Here is a 24,735-nt window from a genome sequence, read left to right as displayed (position 1 = left end):
TCTTCCATAATTGAGACTCTATGCCTGTTGATTAGCACCTCCCATTTCCCCTCCCCGCCAACCCCACAACCACCATTCTACTCTCTGATTCTGCGAGTTTGACCATGGTCTACAGCTCATCTAGGTGGAATCATGTGGCGTTTGTCGGTCTGTGATTGGCTTACTGTCTCAGTGAGTGTTAGCTGCTCTAACAAATACCACAGACTGGGTAGCTTCAACAATATTTTTCACAGTTCTAAAGGCTAGCAAGTCCAAGATCAAGATTTTGGTTGATTCTGTTCCTGCTTAGAGGTCTCTTCCTGGTTTGCAGATGGATACCTTCTTGCTATATCCTCACATGTCAGAGAGAGAGAGAGAGAGAGAGAGAGAGAGAGAGAGAGAGAAATGATCCTTCTGTGTCTCTTCTTACAGGGGCACTAATCCCATTCACGAGGGCTCCACATTCATGACCTCATTATCTCCCAAAGGTCTCACCTCCAAAACATCACATTGGGGATTGGGGCTTTAACATATAAATTTTGGTGGGGGGGGTGGGAGGATGACAAACATGTAGCCCGTAGCACTTATTTAACTTCGCATTTTGTCCTCAAGTTTCATCTCTGTTGACACAGACTGTTTTTTTCCTTTTTCAGAAACACGTTTTTCTTTCTCAAGGCTGCATAATATTCACAATATTCCATTGTATGGATACATCACGTTTTCTTTTTTCATTCATCTTCAATGGACATTTAGGTTATTTCCACACCTTGACTATTGTGAATAGTACTGCAATCAATACTCAAGTCCTATTATCTCTTTTACATCCTGACTTCACCTCTTTTGGATCCTGTTCAGATTCTTGACCTGTAGAATTGCAAGCAGTAAAATGGTTGTGGTTTGTAAATTTAGGTTTCCAGGTGGTTTGTTACTCAGTAGTAGCTAACTGATACACTTCCTTAGTAAACCAAGGTTGATGAATGATCCAGCGGTTTCTGTCTGGGACTCAAGATCTGACTCTATCCCAGATATTCACTAACAGGTAGCTTTCATCTTTCATCCAACTTGAGTGTGTATGATTCTCCTGCTTGATTTCCCCACCCCCTTTCTTTGCCCAGCTAATGTCTTCCCATTGCAATGCCTGACTTGAGATGCTCTTTAAGGCCATTCTATAGACCTAGCATATCTTTATTTAACCCATCATTACCTTTTTTATTGAGGTAAAATTCACAAATCATAAAATTCACCATTTTGACCTTTTAAAAGTACCCCACACAGTGGTTTTTGGTCTATTCACAATGTTATGAGTGACACCATTGAAAATGGTGGAATAGAGAATTCCAGGGACCCATCTCTCCAGAAAAACAGCTAATGAGCTGACAAAACCTATCAGAATCACTTTGTTTATACAACCCTGGGGTCTAGCCAAAAACATGTAACAATCAGAGGAAGGCATGGTGAAGAGAGAAGCTGTTGCTTTACGGTAAGAGAGCACTGTGGCATTTTAAATTGCCTGCCTCCCATCCCTTACACCCCAGATCTGTGACAGCCATGAAGACACAGAGAGAGTGATACATGAACCTTATTTTTTTTAAAAACTGTGGTTGTGGATTCTGACCTGTCTGGTGATCCCTGAAGGGTTGGCACAGGGCTTGTCTTTGTTCTGTCTGACTTTAAAGCCTTTAAAGGTACAAGTAATGGCTGTGTAACAGCTTGGGGCAAGGGACAGCACTCAGGAGGAGCAACAGACAGAAAGAAAAGCCTGGCAGGAAGAGTCTGGGAAAGGAGACACACAGAGGATAAGGGCTTTCTAAAGTCTCCATGTATACCGGGGAATCAAAAAGGCCATGCATGTAGCCAGGGCTGGATGCATGCTCCAAAAAGGCCTGATTAAACACTAGCCTTCACCTCTGGCTGGCCTGCAGGCTGGATGCAAGCAGGGAGCAAGGGCTAAGGCACAGGGGTATAAAGGGCCTGGCCAAGCATCGGAGGGCCCGACACACAGCCAATGTGCTTAGACTGGGAGAATTGGGGGAGGTTTTTTTTTTTTTTTCTCTTTTTTTTCCTTTTTTGGATCTACGTGGTTAAGGAAACTGTCAAAACACAAGGTGACCACCCAACAGGAACAGACTTCATCAGGCTGCATATAACAGCGGTCACATGGACTTTATGAAAAGAATTTAGAAAAATCACGAAAACGAACAAACACTAACAAACCACAGCAAGCAACGACATCAAACGGGGGAGGGGTGCACATCTGATTTCTACAGTTGCAACACAATATTGGAAATGTCCACTTTTCATCAGTGTTGTACAACCATGCGACTCTCTAAATCCCAAGCATTTCCACCATCTCCCCGCAAAAGAAACCCCAAACCCATTAGCAGTCCCTCTCCGTTCCCCGTCACCCCAGCCCCCGGCAACCACGAATCTACTTCCTGTTTCTGGACCTGTCCTATTCTGGACACTTCATATAAATGGAATCCTACTGTATGTGGTCTTTTGTGTCTGGTTTCTTTCATCGAGCATAATGTTTTGAGGTTCGTATGTTATAACATGTAGCAATACTTCATTCCCCTTTATGGTCAAATAATATTCCATTACGTGGATATAACACATTTTGTTTATCCAATCACCAGTCACATCTGAGTTATCGCCACTTTCTATTACAGATAACTAACATCCTTGTACAAGTTTTTGTACCAACATATATTTTTGATTCTCTTGGGTATCTATGGTGACTATTTCAACTTTTGGGCGAATGGTCAAACTGTTTTCCATAGTGGCTGCACCTGTTTACATTCCCACCGGCTGAGGACTCCAATTTCTCCACATCCTGGCCAACACTTGTTATTTTTCTTTTTTAAAAGTTGATGATGGGGCGCCTGGGTGGTTCAGTCGGTGACAAGTCCGACTTCAGCCCATGGATCAAAGAGTAATTTCAACTTTCAAGTCTTATTTTCTAAGGAATACATTTCTTTTTTTCAAAAAATTTTTTGACATTTGTTTATTTTTGAGAGAGAGAGAGAGAGAGAGAGAGATCAAGAGAGAGAGAGATAATGAACAAGTGGGGAAGGGGAAGAAAGAAAGGGAGACACAGAATCCAATCCGGGCTCCAAGCTGTCAGCACAGAGCCTGATGCAGGGCTTGAACTCGTGAACCACAAGATCACGATCCAAGCCGAAGTTGGATGCTTAACCAACTAAGCCACCCAGGCGACCCCAAGAAATACATTTCCTAAGGCTATAGCTGCCAGAGAGAGTGATTTCTCTGATGGATCTGGGCAAAGTAAACTGAAAACCTTCAGGAAAGGATTCACCATTCTAGATGCTGTTAAGAATATTTGTGATTCATACAAAGAGATCAGAATATCAACATTAACAGGAGTTTGGAAGAAGTTGATTCCCACAATCATGGATGACTGTGAGGGGTTCAAGACTTCAGTGGACGAAGTCACTGTGGATGTGGTGGCAACAGCAAGTGAAGTAGAACTAGGAGGGGAGCCTGAAGATGTGCCGGAATTGTTGCGATCTCATGATACACTTGAATGCATGAGGAGTTGTTTCCCATAGACGAGCAAAGAAAGAGAATGGTGGATGGAGAATCTACTCCCGGTGAAGATGCTGTGAAGATTATTGAAATGACAACAAAGGATTTGCAATATTACATAAACTGAGTTGATAAAGCAGCAGCAGGGTTTGAGAGAAGTGACCCCAATTTTGAAAGAAGTCCTGCTGTGGGTAAAATGCTATCAAACAGCGTCACAGGCTATAGAGGAATTGTCTGTGAAAGAAAGAGTCCATCAGAGCAGCAAATGTCACTACTGTCTTATTTTAAGAAATTGCCCCAGCCACCCCAGCCTTCAACACCCACCACCCTGATCAGTCAGCAGCCATCAATATGGAGGCAAGAGCCTCCACCAGCAAAAAGATTCTGACTTGAAGCTCAGATGATGATTAGCATTTTTAAGCAATAAAGTCTTTTAAAATTAAGGCACGACATTGTTTTTTAGACATAACGCTACTGCACATTTAATAGACTAAAGTATAGTGTAAACATAATTTTATATGCACTAGGAAACAAAAAATTCATTTGACTCACTTTACTGCAATATTTACTTTGTTGGAGGTTGTCTAGAACCAAATTTTCAATGTCTCCAATGTGTGCCTATACCTATGTTTCTAAGGGTTTTATAGTCCTAGCTCTTACGTTTAGGTGTTTGATCCATTTCGAGTTATTTTTTGTATATGATGGGAAGAAGGAATCCAACTTCATTCTTTCACATGTGGATATCCAGTTGTCTCTGTCTCATTTGTTTAAAACACTATTCATTCCTCACAGAAGTAGTCTTAGCACCCTTGTCGAAAGTATGTTGGCCATAGATGTGTCGGTTTATATTTGGACTCTGTATTGATATGTGAGTCTATCCTTCGGTCACTATCACATGGTTTTGATTGCTGTAGCTTTGCAGTAAGTTCTGAAATCAAGAAGTTGAAATCCTCCAACTTTGTTCTTCTTTTTCCAAGACTGTTTTGGCTAGTTGGGGTTCCTCATGTCTGCATATTAACTTTAGGATGAGATTGCCTCAAGGTATTTTTTTATTTAAAATTAAAAAAAAAATGTTAATTTATTTTTGAGAGAGGGACAGAGCACGAGCAGGGGATGGGCAGAGGGAGAGGGAGACACAGACTCTGAAGCAGGCTCCAAGCTCTGAGCTGTCAGCACAGAGCCTGATGCGGGGCTCGAACTCATGAACCGCGAGATCATGACTTGAATCGAAGCTGGATGCTTAACCGACTGAGTCACCCAGGGGCCCCTCAAGGTATTTTCCAATTTCCCCTGTAATGTCTTCACTAACTCACTGGTTACTTAGGAATGTGTTGTTTAAATTCCACATTATGTGAACTTCCTACTTTATTGTTATGAATTTCCTTTTGCTATTGATTTCTCACTTTATTCCATTGTGATCAGAGAACATACTTTATATGATTTCAGTCTTTTACATTTATTGACATTTGTTCTATGGCTTAATATATGCTCTATCCCAGAGAATATATGCTCTATGCCATATGTTCCATATGCACTTGAGAATAATGGATATTTTGTTACAACTGAGTGAGATGTTCTATAGATGTTGGTTGAGTCTAGTTGGTTGTTGTTCAAGTCTTCCATTTTCTTATTTTCTTTTATTATTATTATTTTTTATTATTAAAAAAAATTTTTTTAACATTTATTTATTTTTGAGACAGAGAGAGACAGAGCATGAACAGGGGAGGGTCAGAGAGAGGGAGACACAGAATCTGAAACAGGCTCCAGGCTCTGAGCTGTCAGCACAGAGCCCGATGCGGGGCTCAAACTCATGGACTGCGAGATCGTGACCTGAGCTGAAGTCGTTCGCTCAACCGACTGAGCCACCCAGGCGCCCCCAAATCTTCCATTTTCTTGACAGTGAGGTACTGCTAGTGAGGTCCTGAAGTATCCAATGATAACTGCTGGACTACCTGTTTCTTCTTTCCATTCTGTCAATTTTTGCTTCATGTATTTTGGTGTATATATTTTATTACTGCTATATCTTCTTGATAGATTGACTCTTTTACCATTATGTAATGTTCTTTTTTGTCACTCGTAATAATTTTCATCTTAAAGTTTATTTTGTCTGATGTTAGTTTAGCTAGTTCAGCTCTCCTTTGGTTATTGTTTGCATGGGCTATCTTCTCCCACTTTTTTATTTTCAATCTTTTTTTGTCTTTGAAATTAAAGTGAGTATCTTGTAAATAGCATATACTTGGATTGTGTTTTTTAAAAAATCTATTCTGCCAATCTGTCCCCTTTAATTGGAGAGTTTGTTTCATTTACATTTAATGTAATTACCGATAAAGAAGGATTTCTACTGTTTTGTTTTCTATATGTCATGTCTCTTTTTTTTTGTTCCTCAGTTTCTCCATTACTGCCTTCTTTTGTGTTAAAGAGATATATTTCTTAGTGTACCATTTTAATTCCCTTATAATTTCTTTGACTATTTTTGAGTTATTTTCTTAGTGATTGTGTTAGGGATTATAATTGCCATATTCAAGCATGTGATAAGGCATTTATAATTGCAATTATATGTACAAATATTATAGTACATATAATAGTAAATTTAGTATTTAGTAAATAGTAAATATTTGTATCACATACTATAATTAAAATACATGTATTGAAATACTGTATAGGCAAAGATGTAGTAAAATCAACAAGATTTCAATTTCCCCAACCCTTTCTGGATATATCAGGTTAACCCAATGTGCCTCTAAGTGAAAACTTATCAGCATAATTGATAATGCCTTTTTGGTCAATGTCACAGAACTTACTGAGGAGGAACAAAATAGGTCACCCCAAAATATGTCACTTTGGCATACTGATTATTTTGAATTAAAGTTACTTAAGAAACAGCCAGTACAAGAAGGATACTCTGAGGCCCCATTTGTCCCCCTGAAAGTGGGGAAATAAGTCTCCATGTGAAAGGTACCTTTCCAGTATGTACCAGAAGGAAGAAAGACATTCTTATCACCAGAGATAGGAAATTTAAGGCCAAGAAGCCTGTATAAACAAAACTTGCTACTACTTCACTAATTTACTACCCAAAGCCCAACCCCTTTTGTCTTATCAATTCTTCACAAATTTATTGTCTAAAAGGTATGAAAGTTACCAGCTTTGGTTACTTCTTTGGGGCCTCCATATGTATGACATTAAATTTTTCTCTTGTGGAATCTATCTTAGGTCAATTTAATTATTAGACCAGCCAAAGAATCTACAAGGAGAGGGAACCTACACTGTGAAAGCCAAACAAGTACTGTGGTAAATGAAATGTATATAGTACTTTGTTTTGAATGAGGCTGAAAGAGGCTCTCCTCATATTGTTAGCTGATAAGTCAATAAAAATAGGTTATCACTATGTGATTTTTAGCACGAAACTTAGGAGGAATTGAAAGAATTTAGGGATGCTGCCATAACAACATTCCTTCCATTCTAGGTACTTCTGTGAACACGTTCTCAGCACCTCTAGCTATAACACCCCAAACCTGCAACAGAACTGATGCTAAAATCTGTCCCATTCTAGCCATCAGTAATATTTGTCTTGAATATTAAAAACAAAGTCCCTTGGGGCGCCTGGGTGGCGCAGTCGGTTAAGCGTCTGACTTCAGCCAGGTCACGATCTCGCAGTCCGTGAGTTCGAGCCCCGCGTCGGGCTCTGGGCTGACGGCTCAGAGCCTGGAGCCTGTTTCCGGTTCTGTGTCTCCCTCTCTCTCTGCCCCTCCCCCGTTCATGCTCTGTCTCTCTCTGTCCCAAAAATAAATAAACGTTGAAAAAAAAAAAAAAAGTCCCATTCTCATTCAGATATTCATTTAAAAATTTTTTTTTTAATTTTTTTGAATTGTTTATTTATTTATGAGAGAGAGCAAAAGAGAGAGAGAAAGTGAGGGGCAGGAGGGGCAGAGAGAGAGGGAAACACAGAAATTAAAGCAGGCTCCAGGCTCTGAGCTGTCAGCACAGAGCCTGATGCAGGGCTCAAACTCATGGTCTGTGAATTTATGACCTGAGCTGAAGTCGGATGCTTAACTGACTGAGCCACCCAGGTACCCCCAGATATTCATTCTTCATGTGTTATTTTATGCTTGATAATTATTATAAAACTTTATATTACATTAATCAATTGCTTTTATTCAATTGTATCAATAAAAAGCTTCTGGGTTGAATCAGTTATTTCTGAACATGTTAAAAAGAAAGCCAGAGGCCCAAAATGGCCTCACTTAGGCCAACTCACCAAACTGGGGCTTAATACCTCCCCTAACTGAAGTTCTAACCTCCCCCAGAAATGTAGTCTTAACTGGTCAGTCAGGAAGCTTCTGGTCAACACCAGTAAAGTACTCTGTCACATGGACTCTCTCTATCCCCCAAAGGAAGATGACACAATCCACCTAATAAGACCCGTTTGTCCCCAAAGGTCATCTCACCTGAAATAGTCCTTTTTTCTGTTTATAACTTTCTTGTCTTGCTTTTAAAACCCCTTCCCTTTCTGTAGCCCTTTGGAGCTCCCCTCTACTTGCTGGATGTGATGCTGCCTGATTCATGAATCAATTAATAAAGCCAATTAGATCTACAAAATTTACTTGGTTGAATTTTTGTTATTTCACAAACCTTATGCCAAAGGAAATATTAACAGTGAAATTCGATCGCCTATTTTACATCCTTTCTTGTACACAAGTAGGATATGCATCCATATAATTTTTAAGTGTTAAAACACAGACGCTGTTTGGGGACAAAATTCTGTGGGGGAAAGGTTGGGAAAATACAAAGTTAGGGACAAACAGGAATGACGTAAAAATTTCCGACTGCTAAGGAAGAGCTTTTTCAGGGGCTCCTGGGGGGGCTCAGTTGGTTGAGTGCCCGACTCTTGGTTTTGGCTCAGGTCACGATCCCAGGGTCAGGGGATGGAGTCTGTCAGGCTCCACACCGAGCGTGGAGCCTGCTTAAGATTCCCTCCCTCCCTCCATCTCCCTCTCCCTCCCCCCCTCCCCTCTCTCCCTCTCCCCCACTCGTATGCGTGCGCACTCTCTCTCTCTCTCAAAATAAAAAAATAAAATAAAAAGGAGTTTGTTCTGAAGGCTGATGGTAGATATCACGTGGGCTTTATATCTCAGGGGCTATAAAAAAATACTCGTATTAAAATGTGCTAGAAACGACACACTTTGCAAATATAAACTTGTGACACAAGTTTTATGTCTTAGATGTCAACCAAAGGACTGAATGAGGAAACACAAGGTGTTTCTTTAGAGGGTCAAGTCTGAAGACCCCAGAGGAAGCCCTTCATTAAGTGTAGCTCATTAAGGCTACAGAGCAAGGAACTCATCCTCAAGGAGGCAGAGATCTGGGGGCCAGGCAGGCACTCGGCGCAGAAAGTCAGTTTATCTATGCTAATGATTAATGGTTCAAAGAGTTAACTGGCAGTGATTCTACAGTGACTGCTTTGGGCAGAGAGGAGACAGAAGGACCCTGGTTCTGGCTCCCACAACACCTCACAGCTGCCTTATTTCCTTTATGGGGGACAAAGGGGAGCTGGAACCAGGCTCTGGGAGTTGTGCAGAAAGCGGAGACCACAGTGAGGGCTTCTCAGAGGGCACGTGGGGATCACGCGGCTGCAGGTTCAAGGGCGGGCTGGGGGATTTGCTTCACCTCCTCGCTAGCTGGGTCAGCAGTGCCCCTCTCTCAGAGCTGGTGCGTGGACTTCCTGAGATAGTTGGGAGAAAGCACTTACCTCGGTAACTTGGAACTAGGGTGAGCTGGAGGAAAATGCCACTATTTTGCCACTTGGACCCATACAAAATGGTAGTTTCATATGGTTCAACCTGTAACTGGTAGCTATTTTATTTTTACTGCAAGAGACTAAGCTGTCCTCAGATGCAATGCCGATGAGGTCCACAAGGCTGCCCGAAGAGTGTGCTAACAACTCGCCAGGTGGAAGTAAAGAGATCAAGAAGGGAAATGAGCCCCTGTGGCCATGTAGACAAGTCAATACTATTTCGGGGAGGAGGATGGTGAGGGCCCAAACCTAGAAATAAAAACCGTAGGGGCTCCTGGGTGGCTCCGGCTCTTGATCTCGGCTCAGGTCGTGATGTCGTGGGTTTGCGGGTTTGAGCCCCATGTCAGGCTCTGAGTGTGGAGCCTGCTTGGGATTCTGTCTCCCTCTCCCTCTCTCTCTCTCAGAATAAATAAATAAACTTAAAAAAAATTATAAGCAGGCTAAGCAGCAGAAAAACAAGGTTAAAAGGTTACTATGATAATCAAGGACGGTATTTACGGAGTGTTTTTATATATATACACATTAGGTGTGGCGTGAAACCCTTTCCATGCGTTGCCTTTGGGCCATAACCCACCTACGAAGTGTGTACTGTCAGGAGTCCTAGGTTCGGCACACGGGTTGGAAGGACTTTACACGTGAACAAAGTAAGGCCCAAAGAAATGTAACAACTTGGCAGAGGTGGGGACGGGAGGCTCTGTGTCGCTCCAGGTCTGACTTCCAGTCTCCCGACGGTCACTATTCCTCCGGGCTGTCTCCCACTGTGTTCTCTGAGGTGCCCTTCAAAGGCAGCCCAGGTAAATTAGGAAAAAAAGACAACCCTGCCTCGGGAGTGATACATTCCCACTAGTGACACAGGCAGCTGGGGTTTCTTTTAAAAGCCATTTCCACAAGTATATCAATCTCCACGCATAATAACTGGCTACAGACAGACCTGGTTAGTAACAGCGCAATATAATTAAATGCCCTTTCATCCAGGCATTTCAAAGGGCTTCATCAACGTTAATTATGCCCCAAGCCCTTGTGAAGTGGTGCTTGATTCAATTTTGTGAGCATTGAAAGTCAGGCAAAGGCGATGCCACCGGCCCAGGGGTTACACAGTTTGAACGTACACCTATTAGCAGCCCTCAAGTGTGTGGCGAGAGGCGATTCAGAGTCGAGGTGACAACCGGCAGAACTCCTGACGTTAAGCTCCGCCTCCAAACCTCAGAGCTGGAAAACTGCAAAATGGGGGTGTCTGGGTCTGCTGGTAGGGAGGGAACGAGGGGTGGGGCCTGGGTGGCTTCACCGACTTCCTCTTTTTGCAGAGGAACCACACCAGGTGTGTTCACAGAAGTCATTTAAAGGGGGAAGTGTTCAACAAGTCCACGTGGATGGCTAACCCAGAACAGGGATTTGACTTTGGACTCCGTGACTCTGTCTCAAGACTAAAACAGGTTCCTGCCCCACTGAGGGGCAGGTTGGGAGAACTGCCTGGTGGTGGCCTCAGGCCAGCATCTTCACCTGCCATATCTTTGGATCCTGAGTTCCTCCGCCCGCGATGTCAGATGGGGACGATGCCGCTGAGGCAACACCTAATTGGCTCCCAACTGGCTCTCGACTTCATTGGGCAGAGTCCACTGAGGTGGAAGAGAAGGGAGGAAAGAGGCAAGGGCCAGCCTCATTTGGAGGCAAATACCTCCATGGGGGCTCCTGCCAGTGGAGAATTTCAACTGCCCGAGAAAGACCAAGACATGGCCAAAGTCAGAGTGAGCAAGCGGCAGGGCCGGACCTTAACAGGTGTCCCCAGCACTTTGGTCCCATATATACAGGTGAGGAAGTAGTGAGGCCTCCCAACTATCAGGAACCTTATATTGAGGACACAGGTCGACCCAACTGGGACGCTTTGAAAACGAAAGGGGGCTCTATTAATATACGTGGCCGTGAGGCACAAGCCAGGACTTTTGGTCCCTGTACTCACAGTGCAGTCTCTGAATGGGAAGGGCTGCTGGAGAGGGAAGGAGGGTGAGGGCCACACTACAAGCAGACAGCAAGGTTTCAAACTCAGCTGCTTTCTTGGCGTGGCTTCAACAGACCTCAATGTCAAGGGTGGGGCAGCAAAATCAAGGTCACTTCTCTCTCTGCTTCAGCTTCCCTGTGTGGATTTTGAAGACCAGAAGTCCTGGGCTGGGTCCTGCCTATGCCACTTACTGCTGTATGACTTCAGGGGAATTACCTTAACTCTCTGAGCTTTGGCTTCCCCTCTGAAAAATGGAGGACTGTAAACCCTCATGGGGTTGTCATGTTACATGAAATAACATACATGTTGGGAATGTCATGTTACATGAAATAACGTACATGTTGAAACATCACCTGGCACATAAAAAAGTACAAAAACAATTCTAGCTTGTTACTATCATTATTTTTGATCATTTTTATTTTTATTATCACTATTCTTAGCAATAGCTCTAAGGACCTTTTTGGCGCCAGCTACGACTCTGGAAAAAAAACGAACGGTTTCCAGAAAAGCAGCCAAAGGTCCCAGAGGTAGGAAACCTTGCCGAGTGAAACCTCAGCTCAGATCTCCCGTTCTAACATCTGCTTTACATCTGCCAACAAGAGCCTCTATTTAAATATCACGGTGACAAGACCAGTCATTACTTGCTATTTAAACTCACCTCCCACAATCCCTTGGGCTTAAAACTGCCAACAATTCAGTATGAATTGCATTCTGGCTTGCTCTGAGGGTTACTCATATTCAAATACAAGAGAGGCAGCTGCCTGGCTCTCCAGGCTCTGCTACTTCTGTAACCTGGCTTCAGGCCAGCTCCCTGATGCTTACCTTCTCCAGCAGGGGAGGCATTATCTTCCCCAGGATTGCCATTTCAATACTTACTAACCGGTGTCAGGGAGAGAAGGGGCCTGGCAGAGTGGTGGGCCCAATGCAGGCAGCAGGGAGCCATGGATAAAAGCAAGGGCCTTGGCAATGCACACACTCAATTCGAATCCCAGCTTTACTACCTACTGACTGTGTGTCCTTGGGCAAGTTAATTAACCGCTCTGTGCCAGTTTCCTAATACGTAAAAGGGGATTGTAATAATACCTACCTTGAGGGGCCCGGTAAGGATTAGCACAGTCCCTGTCATACAGTAAACAGTCAACACAAGTTAGCTGCTGCTATGATCGTGATGATTACTACAGGAACTGGGAACGGGCTATGGAAGTGTGATAAAGGACCTCTATTTTCCTGTCAGGAAAACTGCCAAAGGTGATACCTGAGCTGGAGCTGGAAGAATACGTAGGATTTCTATCAGTAGAGACAGGGGAGGATGCAGGCAGCTTCAGTTTCCTACACCTGTAAGTTCAGGTCATGGTCGCAACCGCCATGTAGGGTGGATTTAAAACTGACCCGCAGAGAAGTTGCATGCCTTTCCCCCAAGTTACAATGACAGACAGTGAGAGAGCTGGGCCTTGAAGACAGGTCTCTCTGAGTCTAAAGGCCATGCTGGTAACACCCCTCCTAGCTCTACTTTTGCATCAAAAATGTCCTGAAGGCTAAGGCACTGATAAAAATAGCTTCCCCCCACCTCCCTCCCAGACTGCAAACTCCTTCAGGGAAGAGAGAGCTCAATGGTTTATACAGCCTCGCCCACCCCACACAGGCAGGGAGAGCAGGTGCTCAGCTGAAAGCCTATTCGCTAAACACAAGAAACTGAGGCCTGACGCTTCCAGGCTGAGGCCAAGCCTCCAGTGCCGGCAACCCCTTGCGATGCTGCCTTCTGGGCAGCTGGCCTCTTGGGCTCCCTTTCACAGACCCCCCCCTCCCCCCTGCCCCAACAACCAGGGCAGAGAGCAGCGCTGCAATTCAAACGGCGTGCTCCTAACTTCACCTCACTGATAAAGTTGCACTTGGGCCCTCTTAACGTTTTCCTTGCCCCAAATATAAGAGATGATTTGGGGGCAGCCTGCCCAGCCCACATAACCACTTTTCTCTGAGAGCCGCGTACAAGGAGGGAGCCCCAGAAACCTGTCTGCTGTGTGAGACTCCACCCACCTGCCCACCACAGATTGGACCAGAGTAGACACCTGACCCAAACTGGCCAATCGGGTCTTCCCTCTGTCAAAGGCGGGGGAGGAGTTCCAATTTGTTCTAATCTCCTTCTTGCCCTTCTTACCTCTGGTGGCAGGAGCTACCTTGTAGTCTTATTATAATAGTTTTCCCTTTTGTCTCTCTCCCTAGGCACAATTAACTACGCTCCTCCGCTTTGGGCACCTGCCTCTGTTCCTCTTTGTAAACCCCAGGCACTCGAGAGTCAAGCACCTCCCGCGTGCCTCCTGCGTGGGCTAGGTGCTTTTTCATTGATCCACATGGCTGGAGGGAGGAGGGATGGAGGGAGGGATCACTACCACCATTCTACCCATAAGAGAAGCTCTGAGGGGCTAAGCCATATGTCCAAGGGCACTTAGCTGGGAAGGAGCAGAATAGGGATTCGAGGACGTGTCTTCTTTCCCTTGATCCCCCCCCCGGAACTTCAGTTCGCTCATAACTGTGCATGTGCCCGTCTCCCACCTCAACTCAACTCCTAAGCTTGTTGGTAGAGTCACCATGATTGATTTACCTTTGCTCCGGCACCCGGAAGGTACTTCTACAATAAGTAACAGAGATAATTTGTAATTGAAACGGAAACTTATTAGAAATCTCACCTGGGAGAGTGTTCTGTGTTTTCTTAGATTCTGTATCTGTTTGTTTGGCACACATTCATCACAGCCAACTGCATTAACTGTATTTTCTTGTGTTCTCTGTTCTTGATGCTCTGGCATTTGTGGCCTCACTCACCCGGCAGAGACCACCTCTCCCAGGGCTAGCCAATTCTTAGAGACAGCAGGGACGCAAGCAGCACTCTGGGATGCTCACTGCAGCCCTGCTTACACTCACCCCGCGGTAGAAACAACCTGAACATCTAACAGTAGGGGATGTGTCCAGAAAGTTTTGATAGAGCAGCTCAACAGATTACTGGGCAATCCGTTCAAAAAGTATGCGTTAAATCACGACTCAATGACACGGGGAAATAACCCACAAATAGGGCTACGTGAAACAACCAAGACAGGAAACTTTCTGTGCAGTCTGATCCCAAAAGCGTAACACCAAAAAAAGACAGGAAGGAGAAATATGAACAAGGCTTGTCTCTGAGTAATAGAGTAGGTGATTTAAAACAAACAAACAAATCTTCTAAGTGGGAATACCTCCCTTTAAAAATATTTCTCGGGGCGCCTGGGTGGCTCAGTCCCTAAAGTGCCTGACTTCGGCTCAGGTCACGATCTCACGGTCTGTGAGTTCGAGCCCCGCGTCCGGCTCTGTGCTGACAGCTCGGAGCCTGGAGCCTGCTTCGGATGCTAGGTCTTCCTCTCTCTCTGCCCCTCCCCCACTCATGCTCTGTCTCTCTCTCTCTCAAAAATAAGTAAAGCTTAAACATTTTTTAAAAATATTTCTCTTTCTCTTTTTATGTTTTTCTCTAACCCCCTGTCTTTATGTACTTCAATGAGTGTTTCTTTCTTCTGGATTACCCGTTCTCCTACATTTGTGCCTGTTTCTGCCGCTAACAGGCACGCAGACCCCGGAAATATGTGTTAGCCAGGGCTATGCTGTGTTACTCTCGGCTTAGGAAAACACCGCATTTCAAAACCAGAAAGAAAGCTCTTGCCTTGTAGGAGAAGGAAGCCTCGCTGCCGCCGGGGTCTGCGCTGCTTGTGGGCGGGAGCGGGCGCAGCTGCAGGGCCGCACCGCGGGCTCGGTCCATGGCGCTAGTGGAACATTCCCTGGGAAGCTGGAGCTGCCGCTAGGCGGGGCCGAACCCGGAGACCATCTCTCCTGGCGGGGGTCACCTCCTTTCACGGGGCCGTTGGAGGACTTTGAGGCTCTTCTGGCTGATTTACAGCCTCTCCCTCACCTTCACCCCGAGAAGTGCCAGGTTCTGTCTCTCCCAAACAGGCAGGCAAGGGTGCGATTCCTTATCCTGGCGGCGCCCTAGGGTGGTGGGGGGGAACATGAAGAATGCAAGTACAGTGAGCCCAGCTCGATCACCCAAGGGGAGATATACTTTGAGGACAAAACACAAGCCGTCATGAGAAGTGAAGTCATTTACAAAATTATATCATGCCTTTGGCCTCCCCTAATAAAGACATGGCTCAGGATGCCTGGGTGGCTCAGGGGATTAAGGAGCTGACTTCAGCTCAGGTCAGGGTCTCACCGTTTGTGAGTTCCAGCCCCTGGCCGGGCTCTGTGCTGACAGCTTGGAGCCTGGAGACTGTTTCAGATTCTGTGTCTCCCTCTCTCTCTGTGCCTCCCCTGCTCACGTTCTGTCTCTCTCTCTCTCAAAAATAAACATTAAAGGGGCGCCTGGGTGGCTCAGTCCGTTGAGCGTCCGATTTCAGCTCAGGTCATGATCTCACGGTTCCTGGGTTCAAGTCCTGCATCAGGCTCTGTGCTGACAGCTGGGAGCCTGGAGCCTGCTTCAGATTCTGTCTCCCTCTCTCTGGCCCTCCCCCACTTGTGCTCTGTCTCTCTCTCTCTCTCTCTCTCTCAAAAATAAATAAAAGGTAAAAAAAATTTTTTTTTAATAAACAAACATTAAAAAAATAATAAAAATAAATAAATAATAATAAAGACATGGCTCATCTACCTCAAAACCTTTTTCCCTGGCCCTTAAAAATTACCTTTCCTCAGGGCACCTGGTGGCTCAGTTGGTTAAGCATCTGACTCTTTTAGAATATTTTTTTTTAATGTTTATTTTTGAGAGAGAGACAGAGTGTGAGTAGGGGAGGAGCAGAGAGAGAGAGGGAGACACAGAATCCAAAGGAGGCCCAGGCGCTGAGCTGTCAGCCCAGAGCCTGACGCGGGGCTCGAACTCACCGACCATGAGATCACGACCTGAGCCGAAGTCAGGCGCTTTGCCAAATGAGCCACCCAGGCTCCCCAAGTGTTTGACTCTTGACTTCGGCTCAGGTCATGATCTCAGGGTTCATGGGATCGAGCCCTACATTAGGCTCTGCACTGACAGCATGGAGCCTGCTTGGGATTCTCTCTCTCTCTCAAAAATAATTAGGGGCATCTGGGTGGCTCAGTGGGTTATGCGTCCGACTTCGGCTCAGGTCATGATCTCACAGTTTAAGAGCTTGAGCCCCACATGGGGATCTCTGTTGTCAGTGCACAACCCACTTTGGATACTCTGTCCCCCTCTTTCTCTGCCCCGACCCCACTTGTGCTCGCTCTCTCTTTCCCTCTCAAAAATAAATAAACATTAAAAAAAATAATTAAACAGTTAAAAAATTTTTTTTTCTAATCGCCTTTTTGCTCCCCCCCCCCCCCCCCGGCTTCCTTCTTCCCATCATATCCTAACTGAAATCCTACCTTTTCCATAGGCTCCCCTACAGGAGAAGTAGAAGATTGTCTTGTCTGCCTCTCCAGGCCTCCAAAAAATATCCTGCTGTCATAATAAAGGAACCACCTGTGTTCGATATCGGAATGAAAGAACGAGAAGAAAAGCTATCTTCACGAATGGTGGAAGAACTGGGCTGCTACCCGAAAGTCAGCCTAGCACAGGTGAGGTAACACTGGACCCTAGGAGAAGACCCATGTGACCGGATCATACCACCTCTGGGAGACTCAGGTGCCTCATCTGTAAAGTGGGGGTAATAATGTGGCTTCAAGTAAGATCGTCAATGACAGTAATTCCCATTGACTTTATCGGACTGATATTTTCAATGCATGTCAAGCTTTTCTACCAAATGGAGAAGAAAGATGAAGTATGCTCCTAGGGTTCTGGAAGGCCTGGCCAAAAACACCTTACCACAACGCTAAGGGTTTCTTTGAAGTCTTCTTATAGTAGAAAAGAAAAAAAAAAATCAATCATACAAATTTGGATTCTACTGCAGTCTATGCTCATTTCAATTTAAAAAATGTTATACATAGCTTTTGATCTGTTATATGCTACCTGTTTGCCTTGTCCAAGTCATTTAACTTTCCAGGCAGTTTTCTCTGCTGGAAAATACAGATAATCAGATAATAACATTTCTACCCCCACAGGGCTGTTGTGAGAATTTGATGAGATAATGCATGTAAAATGCTATGCATAACAAATGGTCAATGGATGGCAGCTATTATTAATTTTATTATCAGTTTAATTATTTAATTTACCCACAAATATTCCTTTCTTTCATGCATTCATGCTACATTTATTGAGGGCTTACTATATGCCAAACAGACACAGCCTCTGCTATGCCTCAAGGCTTCAGGCTTGAGGACAAAGTTGCTCTTTGTCCTGTGACTTCCAGTTCCTTCTGTTATCTAGCCCTCTCCCCAGGAATGCTGGTTCCTGGTAGGAGTCATATGTCACAGGGCTAACACTGCAACCAGCATCTAGGAGACACGAGACGCAGGGCTTGGCACAGGGGCAGCCACGAAGACCATTTAGCCCAGGTCTCACTTTGTTGAAGGGCCTCAAAATTAAATCCTTGTTGCTATCTCCAGATGAGGTTACACATTCAGTATATAGTCAATACCTTAATTACATACATATACATGCCATATATATACAATACGTACAGGGTACACTCATCAATTTTATAACTCACATCCCATAATCAAACCTCCCTGACTGTAAAGTATTTGCAGTCTTGTGAAAAGCATAATTATTCTTCACGATACTTTCATGTGTGGGTGAAAAGCATTATTGGGTTAAATTTATGTATTTTCATGTTTTGAATATAGTAGCCTTAGGAAGGAAGAGTGGCCCAGGGACAGTCCTCCGAGAGACCCTTAGAGGCTTTCAAGCTGGAGCTGGAGAGGCACTGGGGCACAAACTCTGGGAAGGCATTTGCTGAATCCCCTGTTCATCCCTTGCCAAGATCTGGCCCAGGGCCTGGCATGGTGACCTCCATCTATACCTCCTGACTGGCTAAAGGCAGGCCTGTTAAGCACCTGATGCAGTTTGCAATCAAGAATGGAATGGCTTACTCAGGCCTCATCAACCACAACTCCAGAGATACAACTGCTGCACCCAGCCCCGCCCACAGGATGTCAGAGAAAGCAAACAGGCCTTGGGGACATGCCAATGGGGTGATGGAAACCTAGGCCTCCTAACCTTCTTTGGACCAGCTACTTTGTTCAGGTGGGTTTCTGTGTTTGTTTTTGTTTGTGGTGGTGTTGTGACTGTCATTTAATTCGCTTTTAAAAAGCAGCTCTTCTCTCTGCCTCAGAAACGCTCAGGCCTCTGAGGCATCACCTGCAAAGACAGGAAACTCTCCCTCAGCTCGGGAGGAGTCTAGACTAAAGGCCTCGGATGGGGGGTGCTGCTTGAGTAGCTCAATAGGTTAAGCATCTGACTTGATTGTGGCTCAGGTCATGATCTCACAGTTCGAGGGTTCCAGCCCTGAACCTGGCTCTGCACTGACAGTGCGGAGCCTGCTTGGGATTCTGTCTCCCTCTCTCTCTGCCCCTCCCCTGCTCACATGCTCTCTCTCATAAATAAATAAACATTCAAAAAAGAAAATAAAAGCTCTGGAGGAACTCTTTGCCAGTTGCCCTCCCTTGTAAGGCGCACATTCTTTGCCTGGATGATTCTCCTTTTCTGCCTTCAAAGCACTTTTCCAGGACTAACATATGCCCAAGAGGCAAGTGGCCAACTCTGTGTTCCCAGCCACCCCTTAATTTTGAGGCTGTCACAGCCAGCAGTGAGCACAGGGTCACTGACTCAAGAAAGGAAAGATAATTCTAGGTGCTTGCTTCCATTCCTCTCCCCCCCCACCCCTTATCTCAATGAATTATTTCACCAACCCACAGAGCAGGTCAGACAGATGACAGGACCATAGGTCATGGCTGCTAAGAGTAGAGTTTGCATTAGGATTTGGCTTTATCTGAAAAAAATAAATAAAATACGCTCTTTCCCACCACCTGACGATTCGCCTTCCGGCTTGTTGAGTGCCAGTTACGCCAAGCCCTTTCCCTTTCCTGGGCTTTGGCTCACTAAAGGGTTACACTCTTCATTGCCCTCCCATTGAGCAGGAAACTACAACTTCCAGCAGCCAGTATACATCAAGAATACCTCCCCTCATTCCACCTGCTAACTCCACCATCTGCTACTGCCAGGAAGCCCGAGCCGGCGTGTAGAGGGATAATTTTGGCAAAGTTACCGCATTTCACTTCCTGATTTGGTAAAGCCTGCCATCATCTATATTAAGGCAAACCCATGCCCCCTGCAAAAATGGGGGAAAAAAGCATTCCGAGGCAGCGAGACCCAGACCTGCAAGGCTGATGACAGCAAGAAGGAAGGGTATTTGTACTAGGGGGCGTTAGATGATTCCAAATGCATTCCCTTTCCTGAAAAAAACAAAGGCTGATTTCAAGTCCCCCCCCCCCCCCCCCCAGGCTTAATCACTACTCACCTGCGGCGTTTTCTCTAAGGACCACCTATCGGAGGTTTCTGAGAAATGACTTGGACTCTTCGCGCAACCCGGAGGCACAGCCTCCTTAATTCCTTCCCCAACTCAAGAGCGGCCAGGGTGCTGCAGTGTTTTGCTTTCAAAGGCCGCGATGTGATTTGCCAGGACGCCTGCCAGTCAGAGGCTGGCGGCGACTTCGTGCAGGCGAGTGGCTGCGAGGAAGGGATGGGCGGGACAGCCCCCGGCTATTGGCTGTGCCTCAAAGCTTGCTTGAAGCGTAGGGGGAGAGACTTGGGGAGGCGGCGCCCTCCTCCAGCTTCGCGCTCACCTGGAGGGGGTCCCCTCTAGCGGCCGCACCAAGAACGTTGGAACAAACCCCGCTCTCGCTCTCCGGAGAGCTCAGGTGACTGCTCACCTCCCCCTGCCCGACAGGTGGTCAGCCTGCCAGGAGCGCTGCCTCCTGGGCTTTGCTCCTGCTGTTGCTGCACTTTATGCTCTCACCGTCTATTCAAATCCTTCACATCCCTCGAGACCCGGCTACCCCAAAAGCCTTCCTTAGTACTGGGGGCCATATACATCTTCCTTTGCGGGCCCTCCCCTAACACCTGTTGGCTGAGCTATATACCGACGCTCCCAGCGCGTCCGCAGCTCCGCAATGCTTAAGGTCCTCCAGTGAGCCTAGCACTTGTAATGTACAACTGTAAGTACAGAAGGCAATAAATGTAATCAACACGTGCATGGAGCTTACACTTCTTCACACATGCATCTCATTTCAGATCCTCGCAACAAGCCCCTGAGAGGGACGTGGAGCTCATGCCCATTTTACAGATGAAGAAATGGCATTTGGGCAGAGACCCCCAAGGAGGAGAAAGTAGCCAGATTTGGTTCAGATCTGGAGGCAGAGAGACTCAGAGGGAACACCCGAGAGCAGAACGAGGTTGGCATTTCGTAGGAACTGCCCATAGGAAAGCGTGACTCGAGCAAGATTTTTCTGGGGCGTGGGCGGTAGGAGCCGCAATCAGAGGACCCGGCCAGGGACGGCTTAATAAAACCTTTGGGGGGCGCCTGGGTGGCGCAGTCGGTTAAGCGTCCGACTTCAGCCAGGTCACGATCTCGCGGTCCGTGAGTTCGAGCCCCGCGTCAGGCTCTGGGCTGACGGCTCGGAGCCTGGAGCCTGTTTCCGATTCTGTGTCTCCCTCTCTCTCTGCCCCTCCCTCGTTCATGCTCTGTCTCTCTCTGTCCCAAAAATGAATGAACGTTGAAAAAAAAAAAAATAAAACCTTTGGATTTCATCCTAAATTTAAGGGGGGGCCATTGAGGGTTCTGAGCTGGCGGGTGACAAGATCACAGGGACTGTTCTGAAGCTTGTAAAGAGGGGCTCAAGGAACACTATATGTCTGTCTGCCATTGGATCGTTGTCCATAGCAATCTTTTTTCTTTTATACATAGGGCTTGGAGGAATGTTGTCTTAGGTTTATTCTTTTAACTAAGATTTCTGGGTAGGTAAAATTCTAAGGCTCTTGGTCTATCACAAGACATTTGAGGGATCACTTAGAAAATCCCCTCTTAAATTTCCCAACCCATCCTGACTTAATTAACCTGAACCCTTAAAATTCTGGCAAACTCCCTGCGGGGTTTTTTTTTTTTTTTTTGAAAAGCCTCTGGCGATTGGCCAACAACTTTTCACCTTAAAGAAACAGAGGAAACCATTGGCTAGTTACTCACGAGGCGGGCTGAGGTAGGACCCTAGAATGTTAGGCGGTTGGTTGCCATAGCGACGGGGAGGCTGCGCAGGCCAGAGTCAGCCGCGGGGAACCCGACGAGGTAGGAGGCAGTTCTTGTCCGGGAACGGGTCGCGGGGTGCTGGGGAGGAGGACCTGGCGCACCCCATGGGACACCACTGAGATCCCCGGCCTTCTGGGTGCGTGCGGAATTCTTCTGCGGAGCTGGGTGGTGCCCCAGGGCGAGAAAAAGCCAAGGTCGGAGGTGCTCCCTCCTGATGGTGTGCCCCCAGCTAAATTGGTGATGATAACCACGGCCTGCCCTCCCCCACGGAGGTCCTATGAAGGGCGTGGGCCTCTGGCCCCCTGCCTCTGCCTCTGGGAGTGTACAAACGGTTGGGGGCTCCGTGCTGGGCAGTGGGTGGACGACAAAGAGCTGAGTTCTAACCCCAGGTCCTCCCCAGCAACTTGGGTGTCCCTCAGCGAAGTCTCCCCTGCTCTGGGCCTCAGTTTATTGTAAAGTGAAAGGGTGAGATTGGAATTTGGCAGTCACTAGCCGGCTGCTAAAGCTCCTTCCTGCTCTCTGACATGCCTTCTCAGTTCATGAAAAAATAGTAAATGGATTATTTCCCCCGAGAGGGCTTTGAAAAGTGTAAAATACTTTCAAGATGCACCTTTAGCATTATATATGACTGAATCGGTAAAAATCTCATATAGTCAAAACTGCTCACTCAAATACTATAAAGTTCCACATACAGTAACAGTATATATGATTTAGTATATACTGATACATGCCGCACATTAATATGCATGTATAGATGTATAAAATATGTGATAATACTATAACATAAATGATAAAGGGTTTTTTTTTTTCTAGCATGTAGTTGAGTGAAGATATGCCTGTATTTATAGTCAGGTGAGTTAAAACCTTATAGAATGTGGCTCCGAAAGGAAAGAGTTGTATTGTGAATACATCTATAAGGACTATGGCTAGAATATGTCTACCCCTAGTATCCATTCATCCCACAAATATTATCGAGCAACTACTATGTGCTAGGAAACACACTGGGGATTCAGTGATGAACGTTCTATTGGGGAAGACCATAAACAAAGAAATACATATAAAATATGATGCTTGGTGGTGAAAAGTGCATTGAGAAACATAAGGCAGTGTCGGGCTGGAGAGAGAGGGGTGGTATTCTGTAGGAGAGAGTGATTAAGGAAGACGTCCCTAAGAAACTTTGAGGAGAGACCCAGACGAATCTGGTGATGGGGCTGGAAGACAATACCCAGAAGAGGGAAGGGAGGAATCCCCATACCACAAGGAGGTATTGCAGAGGCTGAAAAGGTCCAATGCCTTTAGGTAGTGGGATATGACAACTGCCTTCAAATACTTGAAGAAGAGTCCCAAAGAACAGTGGCTTTCAAACTTTTGGAATGTGATCCATGCTAGAAATGCATTTTATGTTGCCATCCAGCACTCACACACGCACATGACAAACAAAAAGCTCACAAAAAACTGCAGGCTGTGCCCTGCATTTTGAAAATCACTGACGTGAAAAGAGAGTGAAAATCCAACCATACCCACTCAAGGCTGCTAAATACCAAAATTTAGCAGGTTCACATTCAGTGGGTTCTGCCTTAGAGGTTGCTGTAGTGGTTAAGAGTGAGCAGAAGTCAGACTCTCTAGGTTCAAAGCCCGATTCCACCTCTTACTCTGGTGTGACCTTGAGTAAGTCACCTAACCCCTCTCTCTAAACTGCTGTTTTCTTATCTATAAAATGAGGATAATACCTCACTGGATTATTGTAAGGACAGCATGAAGTATTCCATTCAAGGTATTTAGGACTGTAAGGGCTCAATAAATGATAGTTCTTATTTTAAGCTGTTAATATATTATCCCTGTGCGTAGGTCAAAACCTAGTATTAATAAAAGCCTGCCATAGGCCTGGCAGCATCATCTCTTTCATCACGTGGATCATTGTATTTAATCCATGAGCACGTTGAGAGGAAAGTACCATTATCATTCTCACTTTATGGAGGGGGCAGTGGGCTCAAAAGATTAAGTGGCTTGTCTAGAATCAGAACTAGTAAGCGGCAGAGTACAACCTTGAACCCAGGACTGGATACTCTCGATTACTGTGCTGGGGCTCACCTGGGACTTGCTTAAACACGTACCACCGATTAGGAAGGTGGTATATCTTCATTACTCTTTTTTGAGATTCTAGGCCCATGACATCCTGTCATGAACAGTTATACAGGGACGTGCACCAGTAAGGTACATCCGGACAGTGCTCCGTTCTGACCTGGGCTGCACCTGCTCTCATCCTGGCTTCACAGGTATGCAGCGACAAGGCTCGAAAGCATTATTGCCAGTGTTGACTTTAGGTGACTTTATGGATTGTTTTAGAAAGTCTCTTTAATTTTTTGTATATTTCAAAAATTTGATAAGGTGCCCATATCACCATTATAATAGGAAGCTTAATTCTTTTTCTAAACACCTGTAATTCTATACATTAGTGCATTTTTATTTTTTATCATTTATTTATTTCTTAATTAACCTTTATATTTGAGTGTAGTTGACACACGATGTTTCATTAGTTTCAGATGTACAACACAGGGATCCCCCAGGGATCCCATCATGCTGTGCTCACCCCATTAGTGCATTTTTATTTTATTTAAAAATCTTTTTTACATATTTATTTTTGGGAGAGAGGGACAGAGCGCGAGCAGGGGAGGGGCAGAGAGAGAGGGAGACACAGAATCCCAAGTAGGCTCCAGGCTCCCAGCTGTCAGCACGGAGCCCAGTGTAGGGCTCAAACTCACAAATTATGAGATCATGACCTGAGCCGAAGTTGGACACTTAACCGACTGAGTCATCCAGGCGCCCCTCCCATTAGTGCATTTTAAAAATAAGAGTTTTCTTGTGGCTAGGGAAATAGATGATAGAAGTACTAAGTACTCAGTAGGAGGACTAAGACAACACAGCACTCTGGGGTGGTGAGTGAATGGTGGCTGCTTGTATAGATCCTAGAAGACATTTTTATACTGGAGTAGGTGGTTTTGCTGTGAGCATTATTGATTTCTGTTGCTTTGAATCTCTTAATTTCTTGGAGTGGACTGCCAATAGCTCTATTAAAGATTAAAGTTTCAGTGTAGCTTATCAACCAAAAAAGATTGAGAATTGCTGCTAAGAGACAAGTGGGGAACAAATACTGAAGGTGAAAAGGATTGGTTGAGCACGCCATCATTCATTCAGGCCTCCATTTGTTCGGAAATGGTATA

At 45.5% G+C, this 24,735-nt stretch overlaps 2 protein-coding genes and 1 long non-coding RNA gene across 13 annotated transcripts in view; 1 reads left to right on the top strand and 2 right to left on the bottom strand.

Moving 5' to 3' along the window:
• Positions 1–19,132, bottom strand: part of LOC147577843 (uncharacterized) — a 111,908-nt gene extending 92,776 nt beyond the window's left edge. Inside the window, exon 1 of the long non-coding RNA XR_015254541.1 lies at positions 18,739–19,132. This is a non-coding gene — a long non-coding RNA (uncharacterized LOC147577843). The remainder of the gene's footprint in view (positions 1–18,738) is intronic.
• Positions 1–19,887, bottom strand: part of NIPAL3 (NIPA like domain containing 3) — a 51,271-nt gene extending 31,384 nt beyond the window's left edge. For all 3 annotated transcript variants that reach the window (XM_086716046.1, XM_086716049.1, XM_086716048.1), the window contains exons 1-2: positions 19,733–19,887; positions 14,995–15,317 (exon numbers count right to left, since the gene is read on the bottom strand). In XM_086716046.1, the coding sequence (XP_086572172.1) occupies positions 14,995–15,090 (96 nt within the window). In that variant the 5' untranslated portion in view covers positions 15,091–15,317; positions 19,733–19,887. The remainder of the gene's footprint in view (positions 1–14,994; positions 15,318–19,732) is intronic.
• Positions 19,888–20,026: 139 nt separating this feature from the next.
• STPG1 (sperm tail PG-rich repeat containing 1) overlaps positions 20,027–24,735 on the top strand; it is a 57,162-nt gene continuing 52,453 nt past the window's right edge. For 3 of the 9 annotated variants that reach the window (XM_086716058.1, XM_086716056.1, XM_086716050.1), the window contains exon 1: positions 21,459–21,553. The gene's annotated coding sequence lies outside the window, so the exon portion shown is untranslated. Of the gene's footprint in view, positions 20,133–20,505; positions 20,667–21,457; positions 21,554–21,618; positions 21,651–22,343; positions 22,367–23,678; positions 23,791–24,735 lie in introns of those variants that run through there. The other 6 variants (XM_086716057.1, XM_086716055.1, XM_086716052.1 and 3 more) reach the window with 5 other exon arrangements.

The sequence above is a fragment of the Puma concolor genome, chromosome C1, assembly GCF_028749965.1.
Source record: "Puma concolor isolate L17-30 chromosome C1, mPumCon1.1.hap2, whole genome shotgun sequence".
Lineage (NCBI taxonomy): Eukaryota > Metazoa > Chordata > Mammalia > Carnivora > Felidae > Puma > Puma concolor.
This window is presented reverse-complemented; position numbering and strand designations above follow the sequence as displayed.